Here is a 23307-nt window from a genome sequence, read left to right as displayed (position 1 = left end):
TTAGTCTTAGCTGACAACACTGATGCTTTTTGTTGTAAGTCATCAGAAAGCATTTGCTGCTGTTTTGCACCCCCCAAGTCCCCCTCTTTATCCTCTGCCTTTAAAGCAGAAGGCAACTCTTAATAAGGGCTCGAGGAAAGGATTTTTGCAGAGCTCCGTAGCCAGTCCGTCATGGACCTGGGGGCGAAGGAATTACTGTGAGGGCTTTCACAGCCCTGCTGTGATCAACGAGCTTTTAGAGCCCACGACTGACGTGCTGGTAACGCCGTGGACTGGAAATACCAATATAAAGCTAAATGGAAAAGCTGAATCGAAATGTAAGCTTAAAATTTACAGCAATTTACACGCACTCATGCTAACACAATATTGACGTCAGCCAGAATAGGTAATAAGCAGGTAGTAGGTAATAAGACCAAAACAGGGTGTTTGCTGCAGAGCCAGCTGCGGAGCCAAATGTTTTGGGTCTAAGCAATTCTAAAGGCGACCTTAAAACACCCCCAGCACTGGGAGGCTTCTCGCGGAGGTACCAGGATCAGGCAGCGTGTTTCTTCCATGGCGGGTCGCCGATCGCTGAGCTGACCTGTCGCGTCCCGCCGCGGGCCGCGCTCTGGCGTCTCGCCCGATCTGACAGCGAACTGTCGTCCTTCCCCAGCTGTCCCTGAGAAGAAAGGCGGACAGTGGCAACTTACTCCCGTTCAGACATCGGTTTTTATTAAATAACCGCTCTCAGAGAGTTTTGTACCTTAAAATGGGCCTGTGGCAGAGAAGTCATTAAATCTGTCTCTCTTGCTTACTTTTTCCCTTTGCAATTTTTTAATTTCTGCCTTTATTTTGCAGCCACATGATTTCGTTCTCCACAGAGATTTTTGTCAACATCACGTGGCGTCTCCTGGGTTTTCACGGTCTCTCACCTTTTGCTGCTCCCTCTCAATGCCGGGAGCCACCGCGGCAGACTTCATCCCGCTCTGACCCGGCCGTGCAAAAGCCCTCGCAGCGCTTAACCGCGTGCGATCGTTGATGGGATTCTTGGTAATAGCGGCTGTTCTCGCCCGGAAAAGGGCGATCCCTGCGGTACATCCCGGAGCCCCGGTTTCCCGGCTCGAACCGGCAGCAGAGAGCGCGAGCGGAGGTGCGCGGCCGGGGCGCCTTCCCGCTCAGAGGGAGCCCGCGGGGCTGGCGGATCCACCTCCGCGGGGCCAAGTCCAGAGTGAGCGGGGGTTTGGAGTCGGGGAGGAAAAAAACAAAACAAAACAAAAAAGCTCCCTTCTGGTCCCGTTTTGGGGACAGGAAGGGGACCGGAGAGCACTGGGCGCGCCGAGCCTCCGCGTCCAAATGAAATTATAGAGCAGGAAAGAGCAAGATCAGCAGCTGCCGCCGCCGCTTGCGTTTGTTCCCGGCGTAGCTGACAGCCCAGAGGGCTTGGCAAAAACACGCTCCCCGAAGCGCAAAGCCATTTTAACCCCCGCTCTCGGCGGTGCCGCACGGCCGGCCGGCGCCCGTGCCTCTGCTCCGGGGGCTTGCGGAGCCGGTGCCGCGGACCGACCACCGCCACCACCCCGGGACGCCTGCGGAGCGGGGAGGCTCCGGCGTTTGCCCTCGCGCACGGGCTGCCGCGTCCGAGTAGCAGGTTAGTGGGTACGGGACGTGCTTAACGTGTGCTTGTGTCTTGCTCCAGACCGCTCTCGCGTGCTCCCTCGCTCGCTTCCTCTAACACGCCGCCAAGCAATAAATCGAGTGAAGCGACGGCAAGGGCTCGGGCTCGTTCTGCGCAGAGGCACCGTTTATTTATGTATTCTGCAGTGTCTCTTTAATGGTCAATTAGGGAACACCGGCTGCTGTTATTTTTTACTGTGGTTTCTCTCTTAATAGCAATGCAGCCTGAAATCCTCAGCTGGGCAGGACTCCCATTTTCAATTGGACTCAATATTAATAGGAGAAGCGGCTTTTATTTTTAGGCATGTATGCTTAACAGCTTTGATTTTAGCAGAAGTGGAGTAAGATATAACCAACATTTTACTCTGCGCTTGCGTGAGTCCCGGAGGGGGCACAAACACCGCAGGGAAGAAAGAGAAACGTCGCGGCTACGAGCCAAAGTGGCTGCAGGCGTAAAACGGGTATAACTGCTGCTCTGTCACCAGAAGCGGTGGGTTCCCCCCCCAGCCAAAAGCCTGGCCCTGCGTCTGCTCCCGAAGCTAAGGGCAGCACGATTAACAGGGAAGTCTCCCGTGGCACCGGTGGCTGCCGTGTCTCATCTAGCGCCTCTGCCCTTCGGTGGCCCCGGCCAACAGCGCGGAGCCAGGAATGTGCCGGGGGGCATCGCCGTACGTTGCCCTTCCTGCCGTTCTCCGCTCAAGCTTTTTAATTTCCTGTGACCATGAGTGATGTTGGAAGGACTCTCAGGCATCGTGCTGGCCCCGAACCAAGGGCCTGGGACCACCCGGCGAGACTCTGGTGCGTGGAGTTAGCCCAAAACTTCATGGGGTTGGGGGCTTCAGACCCAAGTGGTTGTGACTATCCCTAGAGGGGGAAAAAAACCCAAAACACAAGTGCAAAGCTAAGTCTGTGCTTGCTGTGTTGTGAGTTATAATCGGTCGGGCACATTGCTGTCTTTCAAAGCTTCATGTAGTTTAAAGGAGTTTTATATCACCTAGTCTGACCTCATGTGTATTTTGGGACATTACATTTCACCCCAAAGCCCCTATATGAGCCCAGTGATAAACAGATCATAAACCATTTTGCTCAGCAGGAAGTTAAGATACAGCACATCACAAGCAAGGAAGGCGAAGAAAACCAAGGCCCCAAAGCCTGAACTTACTGCAACAGCCCCACTCTTACTTGCCCCCTTTCAGAAACGAAGCAAAAGCCAGTGGCTTCCAGCTACCCTGCTGGGAAGCACTGCTCCCTCCCCAGGAGGACGGCTCCTTCCTGAAGTCTGGAGGAGACCTGGGTTTGGTTGTAGTCACTGTCCTCCTGCAGAGCTGGGAATGTCGTGAGGGCCTCGCCAGCAGTGTCATTCACCCCATGGACCATGGAGGAGGGGGATGGACAGCAAGCTTCATAGCTGAACAGGGCCGGAAGAGATCAGTAGGGACGTTCAGCCCAAGCCCTATAGACCCTGGCTGTGTGAATCCTTCCAGAAGATTACCTTAGAGAGAACTAGCTACCTTCATCTTAAAGATCCTAAACCGCAGTGAGTCTGTCCTGTCCCAGTATTGGGTTGTTGCCACAGGTAGGAGTTTAAGTTTTACTTCAGACTGCACTTGGCTGGCTGCACCGTCTAGCCATTGCACCTTGTTACGCTGTGGAGTCCGGTTCCAGCCCTCACACTATCAAATATCTTTTCTATATCGAAGTTCCTACACACAGGAAGTTCCACCAGAGTTTTCCATTACAGACTGGATATTACTGGGGAGAGAGACGCATTTCCTCCCTGCATGACCTGAACCCACATCGTCCCCGGTGTTAACGAGCAGGGACTAAAGGCAGGGACAGCGATCCCAGGAAACACACTGTAGCATGAACTATGTTTTTTGCCCCGTTCCTCCCGTAGAGCCTAGCCACAGACTTCTCCCATTGCTCATAAAGGGCTGTTTCGGCTGGAGACTGGAAGTCTCTGCTTCTGCTTTTTGGCTGTTGCATCCTGACCGCAGGCTTTCTAGCAGACAGGACTGCGCTTCTGCATACCAGTCAGTCCATTCGGTTCCTGTGTTGCACTTTTTGGAGTTCAGCAAAAAAATAAAGGGATAGGCCAAGTCTCAGAAACAGAAAAACCATCATTTGGATGCTAAAGACTAAAACCCATGCATCTTAAAAAAAAAAAACAAAGAAAAAAAACCCAAGGCCAAGCTGGCAAGCCTAGAGCAGGCACTCTGCACACAAGAAGAGACAGTCTGTCAGTAATAAAAGGCTTATGGTGCCTTTTGCCTGCTGAATTCTGTGGTGATCAAAAGAAAAAGTGGCACTTTTACAACTGAATTTTCATGGCTGATTTCTGCATTCTGCATTGGAGACTTAGTCAAATAGCACAACATTCTGGCAAGTCATCCATTAACTATGGGTTCATATAGTTTCCTGAAAGTAAATGATCTAGGCTGCCATCAAGAAAATGTAGATAAGAATCATGTTTATGCTGGTGTCTTACATAGTAACTCCCTTGAGACTTTGTGCTTGTCATATTTACTCTCTTCCTTGAATGCTGTACAAAACTGCTTTCACCCCCATTTGGCGTTAGTTTATTTGTAAGCACACAAATGTTAACTTATCATTCCTACACTAGGTGGGCAAGCAACAAAACTGGAGTAAAACATTTACCTATGTACTTTTAACACTGCCTTGCTTACACTGCCTTGCACGCTGTCTGCCTAAGCAGTCCCATGGCTTTTCTGCACGGCCATGCAATGCTGGAGCAACAGTATATTGATGAATATGTCTAGCTGCCAAGTAGAAAAATAGTAAGGCTCCCCAGCTGATCGCAGCTGCTGTGACAACTGTTAATGAAAGAGGCCGTCTTCAAATCCCCTCTGGTTTTAGATGAGTGCAATTACCAAAGCCAGCTGAAACGCTGGCTGGTGAGGCACGTGCGTTGGCGGAATTTAGTTTTACTTCTGTTGCTGGAGTTCTGACAAAGTTCTGAAAAATCACAAGCAAATCTGCTTTCTTTTCTTTGTTCACACCAGACTGGAGCAACCTGGGGGTAAGCAGAGGCCTCAACGGTGAGCTATGGCCCGGCGGCCGACGCGGCCACCCAGGCAGGCGGCCGCATTAGGCACCAGCTGGAGCTTTAGGGGGGGCTTTAGGGGGAGCAAAGCCCGAGGCAGCATTTCACCAGGCAATGTGCAGGTTGCAGCGGGGCTTCTAATTGCAGGCGTTTTATGTTTCTCTCTCTTTATATATATATGTATATATGTTTATATAAACACGTACTCACTATGCATTTATGTATACATACACTATTAGATGCGTACACGTGTGTGTAGATCCGTATATCTATCCTCTTTTCATGGGTGCGTTCAGGTTAGGATGCACTGTCTAAAATGTTATTGGTTTCCTGCTTCTCTTCTGCTGTTTCTAGGCACAGCCTGCCAAGACGATGACAGTCACTTATTCCAGCAAAGTAGCAAATGCCACTTTCTTTGGATTTCACAGATTACTCCTAAAGTGGAAAGGCAGCATCTACAAATTGCTGTACAGAGAATTTATTGTTTTTGCTACTCTTTACACAGCGATAAGTGTATTATACAGGTACACTCTTTCCAATTCACGTCTCCTTAAATGTTATATTGAAGTTTCACACTTCATAGTATTAGGCTGATGGATGACTGTGGGGGAGGTTACTACATAATTGTGATCTTTTTCCTTGGACCTTTTATAATGTCCTTTCATTTCCAGATTTACTTTAATATTCCAAAGAAAACCGGTGGGGCATAAATAAAATGCTCTCTAAGTACCATATTCAACTGATTCTGCTTTCAGCCCTGTGCCAGTGTTGACCAACAGCTCAACTGATGTTAGGCCAAGTTAAAACCCAGAGCTAGCCTACGTTATACAGCTTCTGCCATTCTGACTTGGCAATGCTGAGCCTGCTTCTCAGCTTGAAATGATAAGTATAGACCTTTCGTCCTACTTGCAGAATGTGTCTTCAGTTGCTCAGTGGTAGTTTCGTAGAAACTCTGAAAAGTAATAATTTGAGGGCCAGTTTATGTAGTCTTTTCTCAGGAAAAGTAAAGCTTTGCTTAAAGTGAAAGCAGCATGACAAACTTTATTTTTATGGACCTAAGCTTGCAAAGCTACGAGCTTGGCCCTTTGGCCAAGCATAAGCACATGGAAAATAGAAGTGACCTGTATGTCACAAGTATATATGCAAGTACCTGTGTGTAACACAGCACCTGCAAGGGTCAAGTTAGAAGGAAAATTACCTCCTCCGCCAAGATGTAAATTAAACACTGGTATGACAGTAGCAATGCATCAATTAGTATATCGAACGCTTTAATTGATGAAGTACACTGCACGTAGGTATCAAAATCAATGATTCAGCTCTTACCTTGATCTGTAATTGGAACTTAATGTTTTCTTGTTATGTGGAACAAAGAGAAAATTAATTCAGTTTGTTGGTGATTAATCACTAACTTTCCAAAACGTTCAGTAGTCTATACCTGTAAACTCAGAAATAAGATCACAGCACAAATTCGTAAAGAAATACAAATCCAGAATCTAGCTTTACTGAAATGTTAGGCAATTAAAGAATGTAGTAAATACACCGTTGAAAGCATTCCATATGCCCTGCAGATTTTATTACACAATTGTAAGTAAAGGCACACCAAATACTTGTCATGTATAACTTCTAAATGAAATCAAAGAATAACTGTAATATATCTATAAATAAAATAATTGTTTGTGTTTAAGCTTGTTGTATTTCATTAGATATCTTTCTCCATAAAAAGAAGCTGCTGTGCTCCACTCATTTTTTCTGACATCTGGTGAATGTTTTCCTCACTACAAAATAAATACACTCGTTGAGTTTTTTCACCGTATGGATAAGACAAATTTCTTAGGTATAAGAGCGAAAACTGCTGCAGCAATGTAGCGTTTTCAAATAACAGCAAGTACTGAATAGTAACCCTTGCAATTCAAGCAGACCTGAGCATTTTTATTAAGTGGCCCTCTGAAAAATGAGAGCAAGCCTTACTTGCAGGGTTATCTCCTACTAACATTGTGGTCTGTATGAGATAGCATGCTAATTCCAAAGGTGTATGGATTCTAATCGGTAGCGCCAGTCCCATTAGTCATGAGAATATTACAAAGACAAAAAAATAACATTGTCTTCTCCTCCAGCTTATTACCTGCTACAAGTGTTCATCACTTTGCCTAACAATTCACTTCAAGACATTAGCCAAGGTTGCTCCTGATTGCACGTGTATAATTATTTGTATTTGTTTGCACTCTGTAGGTAGTGCCAGAATATTATGAAAGGACATATGCATTTTATTTTTGCTGCAGATTTTTTCTTACAGGAAGCCAGAAACGATTCTTTGAAAGATTATCAATTTACTGTGACAAATATGCTGAACAAATCCCTGTAACTTTTGTGCTTGGTAAGTACTGGATACTTGTGAAATTATTCCCCAGCACTGCTTCTGCCCAGGCATCGTGAATGACTGTGCATGGGAGCATTTCCGAGCTGAGGGGCTTAGGAGAGATTAGAGGCTCACAATAAAATCATCAGCCTCCATTAGATCTCCTTAAGGTCAAGCTGCTTTTGTCACATCAACACGTATGCTCAAGCCCTAATATACTAACAAAAGAGTAAAGTCCTCATACATACGCATGTTTATATATGCACACACACATATATATACACACACATACATGCACACACACACATATATATATATATCAAACCCACTAACACTGATATATTGTACATGATCTTTCAAAACACTAAATCTATTCAACTTTTACTAGAGCAGTAAAAATCTGGATGTTCATATTAACATATCTGGAATTGCTCAGCAGGAAAGGGCCATGAAATTGTAGAGTCTATTAAATAATAAACTGACTGCATGCATCCTGTTGTTTGACATAACTTTCTGCTTTTATTCTGGAAAACGTGGTGACTCTGTCGTACGAATAACGCTCCACAACCTAAATCAAAATAAGCTGAACTGAAACCCTGAGTAGGTGTTAGGTATTTTTTTCTTTCTTTAAATCCACAGGCTTCTACGTCACTTTGGTGGTGAATCGTTGGTGGAACCAGTTCGTGAATTTGCCTTGGCCAGACCGACTTATGTTCTTGATCTCTAGCTGTGTTCAGGGAAGAGATGAATATGGTCGCTTGATAAGAAGGACTCTAATGCGTTATGTGAATTTAACGTCTCTGCTCATCTTCCGCTCCGTGAGCACCGCTGTCTACAAAAGGTTTCCCACCATGGATCATGTGGTAGGAGCAGGTATGGTCAAGTTCTTGTCCCCGTCATTTCTTTCCTTTCCTTCACAGGTGGGGGGTGTCGGGAGGGGAGGCATCAGCCTCTTTTGTTCTTTCTTCTTCAGCCCAATGAGTCTGTCATACTAATCCACGTCAAAGCTACCACATTTTTGTCAGTGGCTTAAATGAAGCACGTTTAAATGGTCATTTATACTACTCTTAACGTCTTCATCTAGTGACACTGTAAAAGTCACGGTGAGTCCAAGACAAGACAGGGTCTTTTTTTCAGACACACGAAGGCCATAGGCCTGCCTGGACAGGCATATGGAGCAGGTACACTCAAAGTTTTCCAAAGGTTGAAAAATAATATAGTTGCAATGTAACACAACGCAGCTGCATTGCTGAGATGTCACTGCTTTGCCTTATTGTCTAAGATACAACTTTTTCTAGGCTATTGGAGACTAGCCTCCATAGGCATTTCACAATTACTGCTTCTTCTCAGTTCTCTGCAGGTAGATTATGCATGGCATAGATTGGCTATGATACACTGAAAAAAGAAATCCTATTTTTTTTTCTTAAACTTACAACCTCACCATAAGCTCAGTTTTTTCAAGGATAAATATACTGAGTATTAAGCATGTCTTTATTTTCTGTTTGTTTTGATTACACAACAGTTGACTGTAATGATGAGGAAGAGAGTTTCGTCTTGTAAGAATTTGTCTATGGAGAAGCAGCTGATGAGTGTTTAAATAGAAGGTGTGATGCTATGGGGTGATTGCATCGGTCAGTGCCAGGGGTGGGACACCAGCACAGAGATTTAATAATCTGTTTCAAATAGGAAGAGTAACACGTTTTTACTTGAAATCTCACATGTCTTAAAATTATTGCCTATATACAGTGTATGTATATATACACACATCCACGTATGTGTGAGTAGCTTTGGATATTAAAAAAAAAAAAAAAAATCCAGGCAGAATGCAGAATGCACTGTTCTTACTGACAGAACCTGTTCATAGAGTCTCCTCTTCTGAAAATACTGTTGGATTTGAATTTCACTTCCTTGTGCTTTTCAACAAAATTGTTTACCTGAACCTATAAGCGGTCAAGGAAGCTTCTGTCACTCTCCCTGGCAATCTGCTTCTAATACACACTGGAAAATTACAGCATTTCCAGCAGGCTAATCCAGCTCTGCCTCCCTATTGCTAAAGACAATATGTTCCAAAAGAGACAAAATGTCACAGCATTGCACAAAAATTGTAGACTGAAAAACAAGTTTTTTTTTTTTTTTTTTTGCACAGTGGAAAATATTCTATCATACATTGTATAGCTAAGTCTTAACAATATAGTCAACTCTATAGATTTTAATGTATATTATACCACAGATTTTTTTTGTTGATGCAGCACTGAGCGCTTGAGGACATATTCTGCTACACTTAAATACAGTGACTAATATAGTACTGTGCAATTATCCCATCCCTAATTCCCTATGGCATTACATAACAGACTGCATGGGGAGCGCAACATTTAATATGAATACAGGTAGCAGAATCCGATACTTAAAGAGCAGTCATCACTGAAGGAACATGTGCCAATTTTGCATATCAGGCTCAGGATTGCCTTAGTAAGACTGTTGCTATACATTTCCCTTTTCAGCAAGCGGACTGCTTAAATTCATAGATTTTAAATCAGAGAGCAGAATTATGGTAATCTAGTCTGACTCATCCATAACACAAGGCATAAAAGCTTATTCACAATGTCCTTTATCAAGTTGTAACTTCTGACTGAACTATAATATCTCCAGGAATATTACCAGCCCTGATTTAAAAATTAACAGTGCGATGGAGAACACACCACATCCTAGGTGAATTGATGTTCACGATGGTGAATTCCCAGTTGAAAGGTGGAGCTGTATTCTGAGGCTGAGCTTGTATACAGTCATGTTGTCCTCGGATTTTTTTATAGGTTTGGTGGTTCTTTCCTAATTAGATGAAAACGTTGTATTCTCTCAATAGCTAACTATTAACAGAGTGCATAAAGGCTTGAGTAAACCTAGTGGCTTGGGCTTCTTTAGCCTCTTCTTACAAGTATGTTCTTCAGTTCTGGATCTTTCCTGTAGCTCTTTTCTAAATTCTTTTTCATTTCTAGCATTGTTTATGGAACTGTAGGCAGTAGATTCATGTCGATTCATGAGAGCATGATGCTGATGCCTTGACCTATGACATGTGTCACAGATGCAGCACTCTGAAGTTTGCAGATCATGTTTGCTGAGTGTTACGGAGGGAAAGCAGGATGCTCAGGAACATGAGACACAAAAATGAGCAACTGGGCAGAAAGCAGCCTAAACTAGCCCAAAGGAAATGCCGAGGAGATACACGAGCTGTGAGCCGCATACTTCTCAGTCACAAAAATACCTTCTGCTGATTAGTATTCATAGTCCCTTACTCTCTACTGGAGTGGGATAGCTAAATTAGTCCTTTCTCACAGTGAAAGCAACAGAAGGTGAACCCCCCTTTTTATCTATTTCACCCCTGTCGGAGTGCTCCATGGAGATGTGGGAGGCTGCTGATCAGCTCCTTTTCCCTCTAACCACCACCTTTAGGGTATTCGAAGTGGGTGCCCTGAACCCATCTTACCTCAAACCATTTGATCTTGAAGGGAGACCTGAATATGCTTTGGAAAAAAAAAATTTTGTTTAACAGGCCTGTTTAGATCACATTGACTGACTTGGTCTTTATTATTGTACTTTAATTCTTTATTGACCGCAGTGCAAGTCAAACTTCTCATACCTTTGCAAGAGCTCAATGCCCTGTCATCTCCCAGATCATCCTTTTCAAGATCTTGGCACACTATTTACCAATACCACACTATTTTCAGTTTTCTGGAACTTCTCCACTGTTCCAGCACTTGTCAAAAAAACCAGCATTCCTATTCAGAGAGTTACTCAGCTACTTCTTTGAATGGTCCTGATTAAAAATAATATGACCATATTCAGAAATGATTTAATTTAAGGACTTAGGTTTAATGTCCTGAAACTGATGGAATATAAAGTGTTTCTTTACTACTGCAATTACAACAAGTGGTTCTATACTGCATATTGCTTATATTGTCATATCCTCCACCAGCAATAGCAGCAATCCAGAACTGATTAATATTTTCTGTGATAAGAATACTAGGCATTATTAATGTCCATCAAAGAGAATATTGAATTAATATAAACATGAACACTAACTTTACAAAAATATGACAGCTTGAATGTTATTGTTAAAAGAATAACGTTCTGCTTAGCTTTTCTGAACAAAAAAGTGCCCAGTTTAAGTGGAGAGCTGGACTGACGCTTGCAGCTTTGCTATTCTTTATGACCCTCTGGCTGTGTCCTTCTAGATAACGACTTCCCAGAGCTTCTCAGTTGAATTGCATCCAATATATTTCCTCTAGACTATCAATTTTCTGATATTCTGCTTCAGCATGACAGAAGCATCTTTTCCTGTCCTGTACTAGGAAGGCTGGCCAGCTGAAAATCAAAGGCAGCCTGAAACGCTGACGTAGGAGTCATGATTAGCATGCCAGTTTGTCTGGTTGCCTGATTATTTCTGTGTAGATGATTTTACAAGCGCAACCGCCCAGGCACCTTAGTCTGCTCTTCAGTTCCAGAATGATTCAGGAGTACTGAATCTTGCAGCTCAACTTTCACTCTTCCACATCACTTTCTTCAGGCCAACAGCAGTAATTGCTTCATTTCAGTGGTTGCAGTACCTCACACATCTTGTGTTGTATCATTGCGACTGTACAACAACAACATCATTTTCCTCACCAAAAGAGTATTTAAGAAGGTCACCTTGTTTACCAAATCTGTTTTTACATTATTCATCTTTTTATACAAAAATCAATGCTCTATGGATTTATATTATATATATCTTTCTGATGCTTCATATATCATTAGCAATATTAAAATAACAGGCCAACTGGAAAAACTTAATTACTAGTTGGAGACTAGAAAAAAAAAATCTCTATTTTCAAGTCCCATGTTAACCTTTCAGTGTTCAAACTATTGCTCAAATATATGTAAAGTTAATTGGATGAGCCACTTATTTTTATGCTGCTTTGTAACTAGCCACTGCCTGTCCTGTTCCAGAGCCAATATTAACGCAAGAGAAGATGCCTTTATACCCACCCTGGTACCTGACCCACACACCTGAGCAAAAATTAAGATTCCTCAAACCTAAATAGTGCTCCAGTCCCAGAAAACATATGATTCAGAGAAAGGAAATCTGTGCAGTCCCCGTCCCAAATTTTCCCAGGCGGGTCTTCTCAGCGGCACAGGCAGAAGGAAGACAGCAGGGCAGAGCTGAGCTTCCTCGCCCGCAAAGCCCAAGGGGGCTGAGGTGTTGCTCCAAAATGCCAGCTGCTCCCGTGTCGTGTCCTGGCAGCAATTCTGCCAAGCGTGGCCCCGGCTCCCCTGCCAGTAAACCTTGCAATTATTTGTAGTTCAGGAAAGCAGGATTTTGCAAGGCCAGGGTAAGTCTTGCAGGAAATATAATGCCTTCCCAGCACCACGGCAAGGCAAGTCGCCAGGCAGAGAGCAGCTTCAGCCTACAGATCCCGAGCACGTGATCTGGCCCGCAGTCCCGCTAGCAGCAGGATTTCTGTGCGCGAGTCCTTTTCTGTCTCTTCGCACACCTTCGTACCCCCAAAGAAAACATGAAACACAATCTCTTGGAGAAGTAGTTCGCTGGCAGAAGGCACGCTTGCTGTTGAGCTCTGCTTACCAAGTGCAGCCTTATCCTCCGTGGCCTGCTCACCGCTTTGCAGCTTTACCAAAAGATTATCGGACTCAGAAGGTCGTGTGACTTCCCTTATACCATATGCTGAGATATTGCAACCAGCCATCGTTGCTGAAAAGCCAGTTTCTTGACTGATGTTATTCAGTTCCTTATTTTCCTGAAAGTAGAATATGAAGCTAGAGAGTAATCTGCACAATACTTAGCATTATATGTATCTTCAATATATCCGCAGCCACACATGGGAACATAGTAATTTTAGATTGCTGCACATATAGATGAAGAGGAATTTTGTGTGAATAGTTATTTCAAGAAGAAGTTGTTTCAAGCAAGATCCATCCTGGAAGAAAACTCCAGAAAAGGAGGCTAGTAGTTACAAATATTGTTCTGCATAATTCTATGCAAACACCACATCAGCACATTCACACCTGCCTCAGACCAGGCAACTGCCTGGAAATTCACATTCCAGCAACCTTTATAGTAAAAATTGCACTGATTGCACACAATAAACCAACTTTTTTTTTTAATATGAATAGGTTTTATGACAAGATATGAAAGAAAAATATTTGATGATCTTAAGTCTCCCCATCTTAAATACTGGGTTCCGTTTGTCTGGTTTGGAAATTTGGCATCAAAGGCACGAAAAGAGGGTAGAATCCGAGATAGCGTAGATCTGCAAACACTGCTGAATGTAAGTAAAAAAGTAAATACACAGAAAACTAATCTACTAACTTAGATTGCTATGCAGTAGCATTTCACTTACACGGTTCGATTTAGTACACACAATTCTCCAGTCTCATCTAAATGTTCTTACTCAAGATTTATGCCACTTTTCTCTGTGTACCAATGTATAAGAATGCAAATATAGCAGCAGTTCACTGGGATTATATTTATATAACTGAGAAGAGATTGACTGAAAAAACAAATTGGGAGCAAAAATGTATTCTAACATATACCTGTTCCATTGCTGGAGAAGGGAAAATAATCTACCTACTAATTCATTAAGTGGCCAAATGTCCTTTTTACAATTTAATATATCTTTTTTAATATATCACTAGACTGTAAATACCTTTGAGAAAATAAGACAAAAAATAATTTGTGAAATACATATTATACTAAACATTCTAAGTCCATAAATTAGGTGAACATTCAAACATGCCAATGGGCTGCTGGATATAACTATGTTACCAATTTATACTACACTTTCTCTTTTTTTTCCACTCCTTTTTTTAGTATAAAAAGGAATTGTAAGAAAATGTGTACCATTTAGAATTGAACATGATAAAATTTTGTTTTGTTGGGTTTTGCTGGTTTTTTTTTTCTTTCTTTCTTTTTAGGAGATGAACAAGTACCGGTCTTGGTGTAGTCTTTTGTTTGGTTATGACTGGGTTGGAATTCCGCTGGTCTATACGCAGGTACCAAGATATTCTCATTTGAAAGCAGACCTCCAAAAAAAGGGAATTAGTGCAAAGCATCTGCTGACTTGACTAGAGTCTCTGAGCTGTTGGGCATTCATTGACTCCCACTGGATTTGGTCTATAGGATGGATGCCTGGCTAAATATTTAAGTCCCTAGAGATGTTTAAAACCTGCTTGGACGTGATCCTGTGCAATGTGCTCTCAGTAACCTTGCTTGAGCACGGGGGTTGGACTAAATGATCTCCAGAGGTCCCTTCCAACCTCAAGCATTCTGTGATTCTGTGATGATTTCAATTAAGTTTTGTTCTTTGCAGGTTGTTACTCTTGCGGTCTATACTTTCTTCTTTGCCTGCCTGATAGGGCGTCAATTTTTGGATACTGACCAAGGGTATCAGGGACATGACTTAGATCTTTACATTCCGATCTTCACACTGTTACAGTTCTTCTTCTACGCAGGATGGCTCAAGGTAAGCCAGTTTTCTGGAAAGGTAATGGGGGAACTCTTCCTGGGTGAGCTGATGAAGGTGTCAGATCTGAAGTCAAGGTATCAGATTTATGGCACACTTTGAAGTCACTGAGGAGTAATGGAATTGCGCTAAAGCTGAATTCAGCCCAAACTGTCCTGTGGTCAATCTTCAAGAAAAACATCCAATACATTTTTTAAATTCATCCAACAGATCTTACAGTAGGAAATAATCAAGAACCTGAAAGAGCCCATTTCATTAGGAAGAGTGCACTGGCAGCTCCCAAAGGAAGGGTTACTCCAGCAAAATCCGGTCCCAAGACTCAGACTGTAAATTGACAGATGAAAGATTAGAAAAGCTCTTTCTCCCCCTCTGCAGTGTGATGGGAAAATGCTGCTGCAGACCTCGTGTAGACTAAAAGGAACTGAACCACAGTCTCTTCATATGATCAAAGGCAGCTTTTAGTATCTGCTGTTAACTTGATCAGACGCAGGCACTTAAAGGTCTCAAACAGTGACAGCTAATATTGGCTACAATTCTACTGCATCAAAAAGAAGAATTACAGAAGGAACTGGATGCTGCCCATCAGCCCACTGGTGGCTGCTCAATTAACACATTGTCATTAATCCAATAGTTAGGTAATTAAGCCATACACCTCATATCGATTCCCTCCTCCGCAGTATCAAAGTAGACTAATTGAAAGAAAGGTTTCAAATAAAAGGCAAATGTGTACATTAGGGCCTATGCACAGTAGGATTTTCTTTTGGATTTATTAGCCGTGGCTGAAAATTTGGAGCTCACTTTTGCATTAGGATGCAAACTGCACAGATTTGGCCAGTTTTAGAGCCTGATACTGGCAGCCCTCTTCCCACAGGCAACTGAAAATGGCAGTGTGAAAAAGGCTACGTCCCAAACTGGCAGATTGCAGGAGCAGCAACCTGCCTCCTCTGCAGAGGCCAGCAGCTGGGCTTCTCTCTTCCTCCGTCCTCAGGGGTGCAGTCTAGGGGTAAAGAAACACTTTGCTGCATAGGGTGCAATCAAGAGAAAAGGTGGAGAAAGAGACTCGCAGCCACTGCTCCTGCAAAGCCACTTGGTGGGGAGAGCTTTGTGCATGGACAGCTCACGGGATAACATCTTCTGTTTGTAAAACATTTCTCCAGTTTTGTTTCATTTGTGTCCTCAGCTGAATGATGTTTTACATTTTATAGCTGGTGAGACACTTACGGGCTTTAAAAATCATATCTTTTTAAAGGAATAGGTTTTTTTTAAGGTAGGTTGTCAAAAATGTATTTGCATCTGTGGACTCTTGCCTTCTGAGTTGGGAAATGTCAATGAAGATTAGTCAAAAATCCCACAGCATGCATCTTTTTCTGCTGCAGCTTTTTTTGTGTGTTTTCAAAGATGTTGACTTACTTGGTGTACACGTGCTTCTTGTGTCTGTCTCTCGTTGTGTCCATTAGACACATCAGTGTACATGCAGCTGCAACATAGATTTTCTTTAAAGCTGCAAATGCTTACGCCATCGTTTATGCAGGGCTTTCTCTCTAGCGAACGTCTCTTAAAGTTTTACTAGTGGGTTACAAAACCATAAACAGTTTTGGGCTCAGTCTTCCTGCATTTGCTCTACCTGTGGTGCACACTGAGTGAAGCTGTTCGTCTTGAGCACCCCGAGGGGAACGCAAGGTTTCCAGCCCACTCCTGACGATGTCAGGAATAAGCGGTCATTATAACTGAAAAATCTTGTGCATTAAAAAAAAAAACAGAAGGAAGAAAAAATAACGAAAGGGAGGAGAAGCAGTTTAAAAGGCAGATTTTAAACCTGCAGCACAGCTGCTCAGAGTGGCAGGTTGCTGCACCCGCAGTGCTGGACAATCTCGGCTATTTCTATCGTGAAGGTTAAAGGCTCTTTCCTGCCGAGTGTGTCGGACGTTGGCTGCCAGGCTGTAAAAAAGCCCCAGAGCTGTTGACTTCCAGGAAGGTAGCAGTTCCTCAGAAATAATGGCTAAACTGAGCTCATTCCTTGGCCTCGGGCCCGATTTGGTCTGCATACAGCAGAGGGGCAAAGTTTCCCATCACGTGAGAGATGTCTAAATCCCCGTTTTCATTTCTGTGACGGACAGGCCTCGGCAGGGCTCAGCTGTCGCGACAGGCTTTGCGGCGCCTTTCTGGGAGGCGATCCCCAGTGTGCACCGAGCCGACCCGGTGTTTTCCCTGCAGAGCCACCGTGCCGGTTGCTTGTTCCTATTCCAGCAATTACGTGGTTATATCTGAAATATAACGCCTCCGGGCAGAACGACGAGTGCGAGCACAGATGTCCCCTGGCTCCTTTGCAGTCCCCCATCCGTGTCTGGGGTTTTCTTCTCAGCAGCTGACTTGCCCCCCACCACTAGGCTGGGAAGTGCTAGCATAGGACAGTCAGCGCCTAACTGCCCAGAGGTGCAAGCTAGGGAAGCTTAAACATGAGCCACACGTGAGGAGATAGCCATGGAGTGACTGCCTTGCAAGTCCTTAATCTCATACATATTAAAATAACTCACAAGTTATTTTAGATCACAGCAGTCCCCAGTGAGGTCTGTGAGGAGCCTGCTCAAGCTTTTAGCAGAGACCGCCGCGTGTCAGCCCTGGCACCATCCGTGGCCCCGGGGATCCCGGCAGCATCTGGGGGTGGGGGGTTCAGCGACAACATGCTCAGCTGGAAAAGAGAAACAGGAGGGGAAAAAAAGCAAAGGCTGGCAGCAGCGTCACGCGGGAGCTCAGGCAACAACTGCGGGGCTGGGGGCAGCAGGGAAATCAGGTGGTATCTGCTCTGAGGCAGCGGCCCTGCGGCTGCCCGCCAGCCTCCGTTCACCCTCTTGTTTTTCCTTCTAGGTGGCCGAGCAGCTTATTAACCCGTTCGGAGAAGATGACGACGATTTTGAAACTAATTGGTGCATCGATAGAAATTTACAGGTTGCTGTCGTTGTCTGTACTCCCAGCTTTACCGTATCGTATATTGTAATTTAACTTGATGCTAGTTCTCGTGTTGCGGTACAAAGTTATGGCCTCAAGCAGCGGAGAACCGGAAGGAATAGCTAGGGCTATGATCCCCCTATTTCTGCTTTTACTTGCTAATTCCTCATGGAGTCGGTATTTGATATTTCTTGTTGCCTGACAAATTCGCGAACAAGCTATAAGCTCAGTTTATGCCTGGAAAAAATAAGTAATGTAGGTCAATCCTGCAAAATCCCCAAGCCACCTATTCCCTTATAGATGAAAACATGTTTTGACAGTCCAAATCCTCAGTGGCAGGAGCAGCGAGGTGGCTGGGGTAAGCATTTATCGCCCTCGGTCAAGGTTCCCCGGCGGCCCCCGTTGTGCCCCCCGTTGGGCAGGAGAAGTGGACCCAAAGCTGGGCAAAGCAAGCGACACTTGCAAGCGCCCAAGGGCCTCTGCCCCGTGGGGCAAGGCCCTGGAAGAGGGCAGGCAGGTGCTCGCGTGGAAAATCACGTGTGCGTTTAACCCCATCATCCTTTTGTCATACTTGGGGAAAGGGACTTCAATAGGAAGCAAGTATCTTTGCAGCACGGAAGAGTCTAGTTGCAATGAAATTTATGCTTTCATGGGAACAGGAGGCCTTGGGTGGGATGATATTTTTAACGCTGTGTCTCCTCGCAGTGCTCAGGCCAGCATACGCAGCTTACTGAAAAGAGTTTCCAGAAAAAACGTTTGCAGGCAGTGCAAAGCAGATTATTTTATACACTCTACTACATGGAAAGTGATATGATTTATACCAAAAAAAAATTCTAAGGTCTCGCTTCTGGCGGTGGATGAGATGCACATGAACTTACCGAGGATGGAGAAAGACATTTACTGGAACGACTCCTCTGCCCGGCCACCCTACACCAAGGCAGCCGCCGATTACTGCATCCCCTCGTTCCTCGGGTCGACTATCGAAATGGGGTGAGTGGTGCCCTCAGACACAGCACCGTGGGTGCTTCCCGCCCCTCCGTCTGCCGGAGCAAGCCCACCACCAGCCGTGGCGGCTGGCTCCGGCCCCGGCACGGGGGGAGACCCCCGAGGGTCAGCCCCACCAGAGCAGCTCTCCTCAGGAACTGCACTTTGTAATAAATTATTTTAAAAATCCGCTCCCTCTGCGGGGAGAGGGTTGAAGTGGCCAGGGCTCAGGGATGTTGTTGGGCAAGGTCGGGACGGGAGTTGATGTTACTGGGGAAGGAGAGGGCAGACTGGTGTTGACGGGACGATGTCTTCAGCAGCCCATGTGCTCGTATGTGTCGCGCACCTCTAGCTTAAACGGTCCGATCACTAAACAGAGCGTGCTGCTGGGGGCTTGCTGGTAATCTTTGAGTACAAAATGGCACCCGAACACGCTGACTGGCTTTTCCGAATAATTCCGAATTTCCTGCGGTGTCTCAGCATCACCTGCCCCACCAGCACGATCGCTTTGCCTTTGCTCTTTCGATCAGCAGACGCTCCCGGCTAAAAGCGATCGAGGCTGGTGTGGAGGTAAACCAGAGGCGACCTTCCACGCCGTACGATTTTTTCCTTGGCTAATAACATCGGCGTGGAAGTTGGGGTGGTCGGGTTTTTCGAAGAGCGAAGAAGAGGAGCTGTTTGCAGAGATCATCACAAGTCATGACCGCCGCGAGGATCGAGCCTTGCCCGCGGGCCACAGGGCTCCCCCTTAGCAAGTAGCGATAGGCCAGTCGGCTTGAAAGCTGCTGAGTTTTAACACTCGTGACATGCTGTAATATAAAGCAGATCAGTGAGTGTAAATAACAAATACTGGGGCACACGGACATTTCTGCCTGAAAATCTTTTAAAAAAATTCTTCATAGCAGCCTTTTTGTAGCTTTAAAAAATTATCTTGAGAAGTTTTCCATTTTTCTGGAAATCTTCAGGCTTTAGCCAAGCGAAGCATGCTTAGTTTTTTTGCCTCAGCTGGCTTTGAAAACGAAGTAGCATTTTCTCATTTATTCGTCTTAGTTTTCCATTTTTTGCTGTGCATTTTAACAAATAGAACAACACTTTTATACCAGCTCCTTTTATCACATAGAGCCTTTTTAGAAACTTTTACATTCTGGAAAAACTATAAAACAGCTAGCAGAAAAGCAGAGAAGAAAAATCCATAGAATAGAATTTATTTTATTGCAATTGCTGGGGCGGGGAGAGAAGGAAAGGAAGGAAGACAAACTATTAAATCTGAGAACTGTGAATTTTTTATAAGAAGCACTTCACAAAAAAAAATGGGAGGGAATGAAAAAATAGTTCCATGTTAAACCCTGTGAAATGCAAACAAATCTGATATGCTGACGTTTTTTAATCAAGTATTTTTTCCTCGTAACTTTCTCTACTCATCTTTGAAAAAGAGCTAGGTATTTCTTACATGAATGCCAAAACCAAGGTCTGAAGACTCAGCCAAGTCTGAAGCGAATGTAGATAGCATAAGCTAAAAAAATCCACATTTGTCTCTTTCTGTTCCACCATGTTCATAAATGCTGGGTAAAGTTCCTCCACCCCTCTGGGTTGACATTGCCTCCCTGTGCTTGTCGCCTCAGACCCGGCCTAAGCCCCTTGCCCTTAGGACCGACACCTGGGGCAGTGTGCCTGGTCCTCTGGGCTGTGCTGAGTCAGTAATGTATGCTGAACCTCCTGGCAGGTGAAGCAGTCGTCATCCTCGTTATCCACCCAGACTGGGCAGGAAAAGAGGAGCAGTTACAGGTGGGACTTTGGAGTGCACCATCATGCCTTAGAAGTAAATGAGATGTGAGCACCTAGGTCATTCCAACATGTTTCGAAACCCTCCCTCTCTGTTTCCAGGAGTAGATTTTTATTATTATTATTTTTGCCCAAAGAACTCTACTGACAAAGTATCTACAGCCTTGGCCAAGGATGTCCCCTTCCCCTCACCCTAATGGTAAGCCTAACCATGTGTAGTTGCCATAGGGTGCTGCAGCCACTCAGCACACTAGCCTAGTGCAGCTGCTCTGGCTCTTAATCCAGCTATGAAATGGGGCCAGGGGCCCAGTTTGATACCTTCATCACTTGGTCCTCAGGCAAAGAGACACCTGAATACTGAGAGCTTTCTGGGTGATCCAGCAGTCGCAGAGGAACGGGTGTTATTGCTTGGTGTCCTCACCCATTTTTCATCCCTCTCATGCTCTTCCTCAGGAACACATTAGGGCTTTGGTTCATAAATATACTCTGTTATTGCTGTCTTCCTATCAAGACATACATATTTGCATATATTCTGCATCCTTCCTGTACCTAAATGACCCTTAACTGCCTGGCTTTATTTGGCAGGCTGGCTGATACAGAGTTCCTCTATGGGGAAGAGTGGCCGTGGGAGGAGGAGAAACACAGAAGACAACATTCGGTGCTAAGAAGAGTTAAGAGATTTCTCAGTGTTCATGAGAATCCTTCATCCCCTGCTCACCGGCGCTACAATCGGCAGACAAGTGAGAATTCAGTGTTTTTCCCAGCAGACGAAAAGGGGCACATCAGAAATTTGCAAGAAATGCACAAGAGAGGGAGACATTCTACCTCCAGCTTCAAGAAGAAACATGAAGGACCTGACAGAAGTAATAGACTTCATAGCAGCAGAGATCTAGGACCTATAACAGAAACCTCTAGGAATGAGGCACAGTTTAGTGACAGTGACAGCTCATCTGAGACAAACAAGCCCGTTCCCAAGGTTAGCATCTCTGAAGCTGGGAAGAAGGCACCTGATGTGCTGGGCAAACCGAGTCAGCAAACCGATTGCACTACAAGCGTGCCAGAAGAAGACAAGCGCCAACAGAATCTAACTGAGACAGATGTGACTCTTCTAGATCTTCCACTTGTCGCTCCAGAAATGTCTACGTACCACCCTAGCTCTGAAACACATCAGTCACTTCCTAGTATGATAGGGAAGCCCAAACATGAAACACACAGTAGTAGTATAGCAGGTTTCATAACAGATCATGACAGAAGCCCTCAGCGATGGAGTTTGCCAAGTTTCCACAGTCATAGTACAATGTTAAATGCCGACTCTGCACCTCCTTTAGCAGATTCTGGGACAATGTCACAACAAAGGACCTTAAGTGATGGAAAAGATATTCCTACTGCTGCTGCTCCAGATACATCAGAAATGCCTCGCTTATTGGAACACCTGGATACTAAAGAAACAGCTATAGTAGAATTTTCTAATGAGAAAAGTGAAAGAAACCTTTGACTGTGCTTCCTCTGAGTATGACTAAACTTCCTGTCTTTTCTTGAAAGTCGTTCTCACACAGATTTTTTTGAAAATACAGAATGGCAGACACAATGTTCAGGAAAGTCCTGGGCAAATAACAGAGGATTTGGGCACCTAAATGTAAAGCACTGCAGTGACTTGCTTTAAGGTGCCTGGTTGCTGACTTGAAATCTCTGACCCTGTGGGTAACACTTTTACAGGGAGAAATGGGAGCCTCCAGAGTGAGCGCAGACCAGCCAGCATAAGCAGCAGTGAGCCACATCGGCTCACCTGTAGGAATCATGAGGGTTATCAAAAGAGCAGAGGTGGCTCTATGTGCTTTGAATTCAGCCTGAACACAGGCACTGCTGGCCGCTCTGTCAGACTGAGGTTCGTAACAGTCTTTTATAGGATCCACCAACAGTTTTGGTTTCTAGTCAGGTGGCTAGAGAGGTGTAAGTTCATTTCCCTCCTCAGCCTGGAGAGACACCTTCAAGCTTAACATCTTCATCCTCCACCATCCTGAGGAATGCCCTGAAATCAGGCTCCTCACTTGTGTGGGGTGAGCACCTACTCCACTCCTGCTGAAGCTATGCTACTACACAGTGAAAACAAACAAAAAAAAGGATTAAATATTTAGCTTCACTAGGAAAAATTGAGAAGACAAAACTGCTGATGACTTGAGCACAGGAGCCAGAGTAAGGTCTCTGCTCCTAGGAGTGTATATGTGTTTTACCCTGTGGCTGTCTACAGTAAAATGGCATTCCCAGACAGCCTGCCTGGTGACGTTGGTGCCATGGTGCTCTCCCAAGAGCTGGAAGAAGTGAGGGGGACCTGAGCCAAGGGGTCTGCTCTCATGGGTGAGTGTTGCACAAGAGCTTTTCAGCTGGCAGCCCATAGGCTACAGTCATCCCACAGGAGACAACCTAATGGCCTGCTAACAGAAATTGCTCTCCACTTCCTTTCCTCACTCCCCGTTCCCACACTGCCCACCCACTTTAACGCAAACTTGAGACAGCAGTATGTGGCTCCTGCTGCTCCTGGGGTGCCAAGCCACCTCCCAGTAGCAGCTGGCCTTTCAACTGCCTCTCCTGCGAGAAGTCTCAAAGCACACCTCAAAAGCAGCAGTGGCTCTTTGTTTTTACTTGTCCCCTGTGTATACACGCACACAGTCAAGAGAGACATGCCACCACTTCCCCATGAGTGAGTATCCAGCTGGACACTCTCCCTCTGGGCAGGCAATGGTGTCTGCAGTCATGGGGACAGGAAACAGCCAAAGTGAGCTTCAGCCTGGACACTTGAGGAGGGTAGCTCAGGGCTGGGAAGAGCAGGGAGAGGGGGAGATACAGAAAATGATGGTGGCTCAACAGCCAACAAGTGTTGTGTAGATTGCATGGGCAGCAGCTCTACACAGCTCTCCTGCGCAGATGGCCATGCTTCAGGCCACAAACGTCTACTAGAACAACTGGTAGCACCAGTGGCTACCCAGAGTTTTGCAGACACCCCAAAAGCTGAG

At 44.9% G+C, this 23307-nt stretch overlaps 1 protein-coding gene across 2 annotated transcripts; it reads left to right on the top strand.

Moving 5' to 3' along the window:
• The first annotated feature begins 1547 nt into the window (after positions 1-1547).
• BEST3 (bestrophin 3) lies at positions 1548-21937 on the top strand. Of its 2 annotated transcripts, none has more exons than XM_062584428.1 (9): positions 1548-1627; positions 6997-7091; positions 7713-7946; positions 13236-13390; positions 14037-14114; positions 14432-14584; positions 17450-17530; positions 18369-18520; positions 20882-21937. In XM_062584428.1, the coding sequence occupies exons 3-9, from the start codon at positions 7784-7786 to the stop codon at positions 21789-21791; spliced, it is 1692 nt and encodes a 563-aa protein (XP_062440412.1). In that variant the 5' UTR covers positions 1548-1627; positions 6997-7091; positions 7713-7783; the 3' UTR covers positions 21792-21937. The 2 variants fall into 2 exon arrangements, with proteins under 2 accessions (XP_062440412.1, XP_062440403.1); XM_062584419.1 differs by lacking the exon at positions 1548-1627 and adding an exon at positions 5090-5241.
• Positions 21938-23307: the final 1370 nt, after the last annotated feature.

The sequence above is a fragment of the Rhea pennata genome, chromosome 1, assembly GCF_028389875.1.
Source record: "Rhea pennata isolate bPtePen1 chromosome 1, bPtePen1.pri, whole genome shotgun sequence".
Lineage (NCBI taxonomy): Eukaryota > Metazoa > Chordata > Aves > Rheiformes > Rheidae > Rhea > Rhea pennata.
The sequence above is the reverse complement of the archived record's forward strand: the minus strand, read 5'-3'. Positions and strand labels throughout refer to the sequence as shown.

Coding starts and splice junctions, on each gene's coding strand:
- BEST3 (XM_062584419.1), top strand. CDS start 5,090: ATGACAGTCACTTATTCCAGCAAAGTAGCAAATGCCACTTTCTTTGGA. Junction 14,115..14,431: donor TTCCGCTGGTCTATACGCAG/GTACCAAGATAT, acceptor TGTTCTTTGCAG/GTTGTTACTCTTGCGGTCTA. Junction 18,521..20,881: donor GGGTCGACTATCGAAATGGG/GTGAGTGGTGCC, acceptor TTTATTTGGCAG/GCTGGCTGATACAGAGTTCC.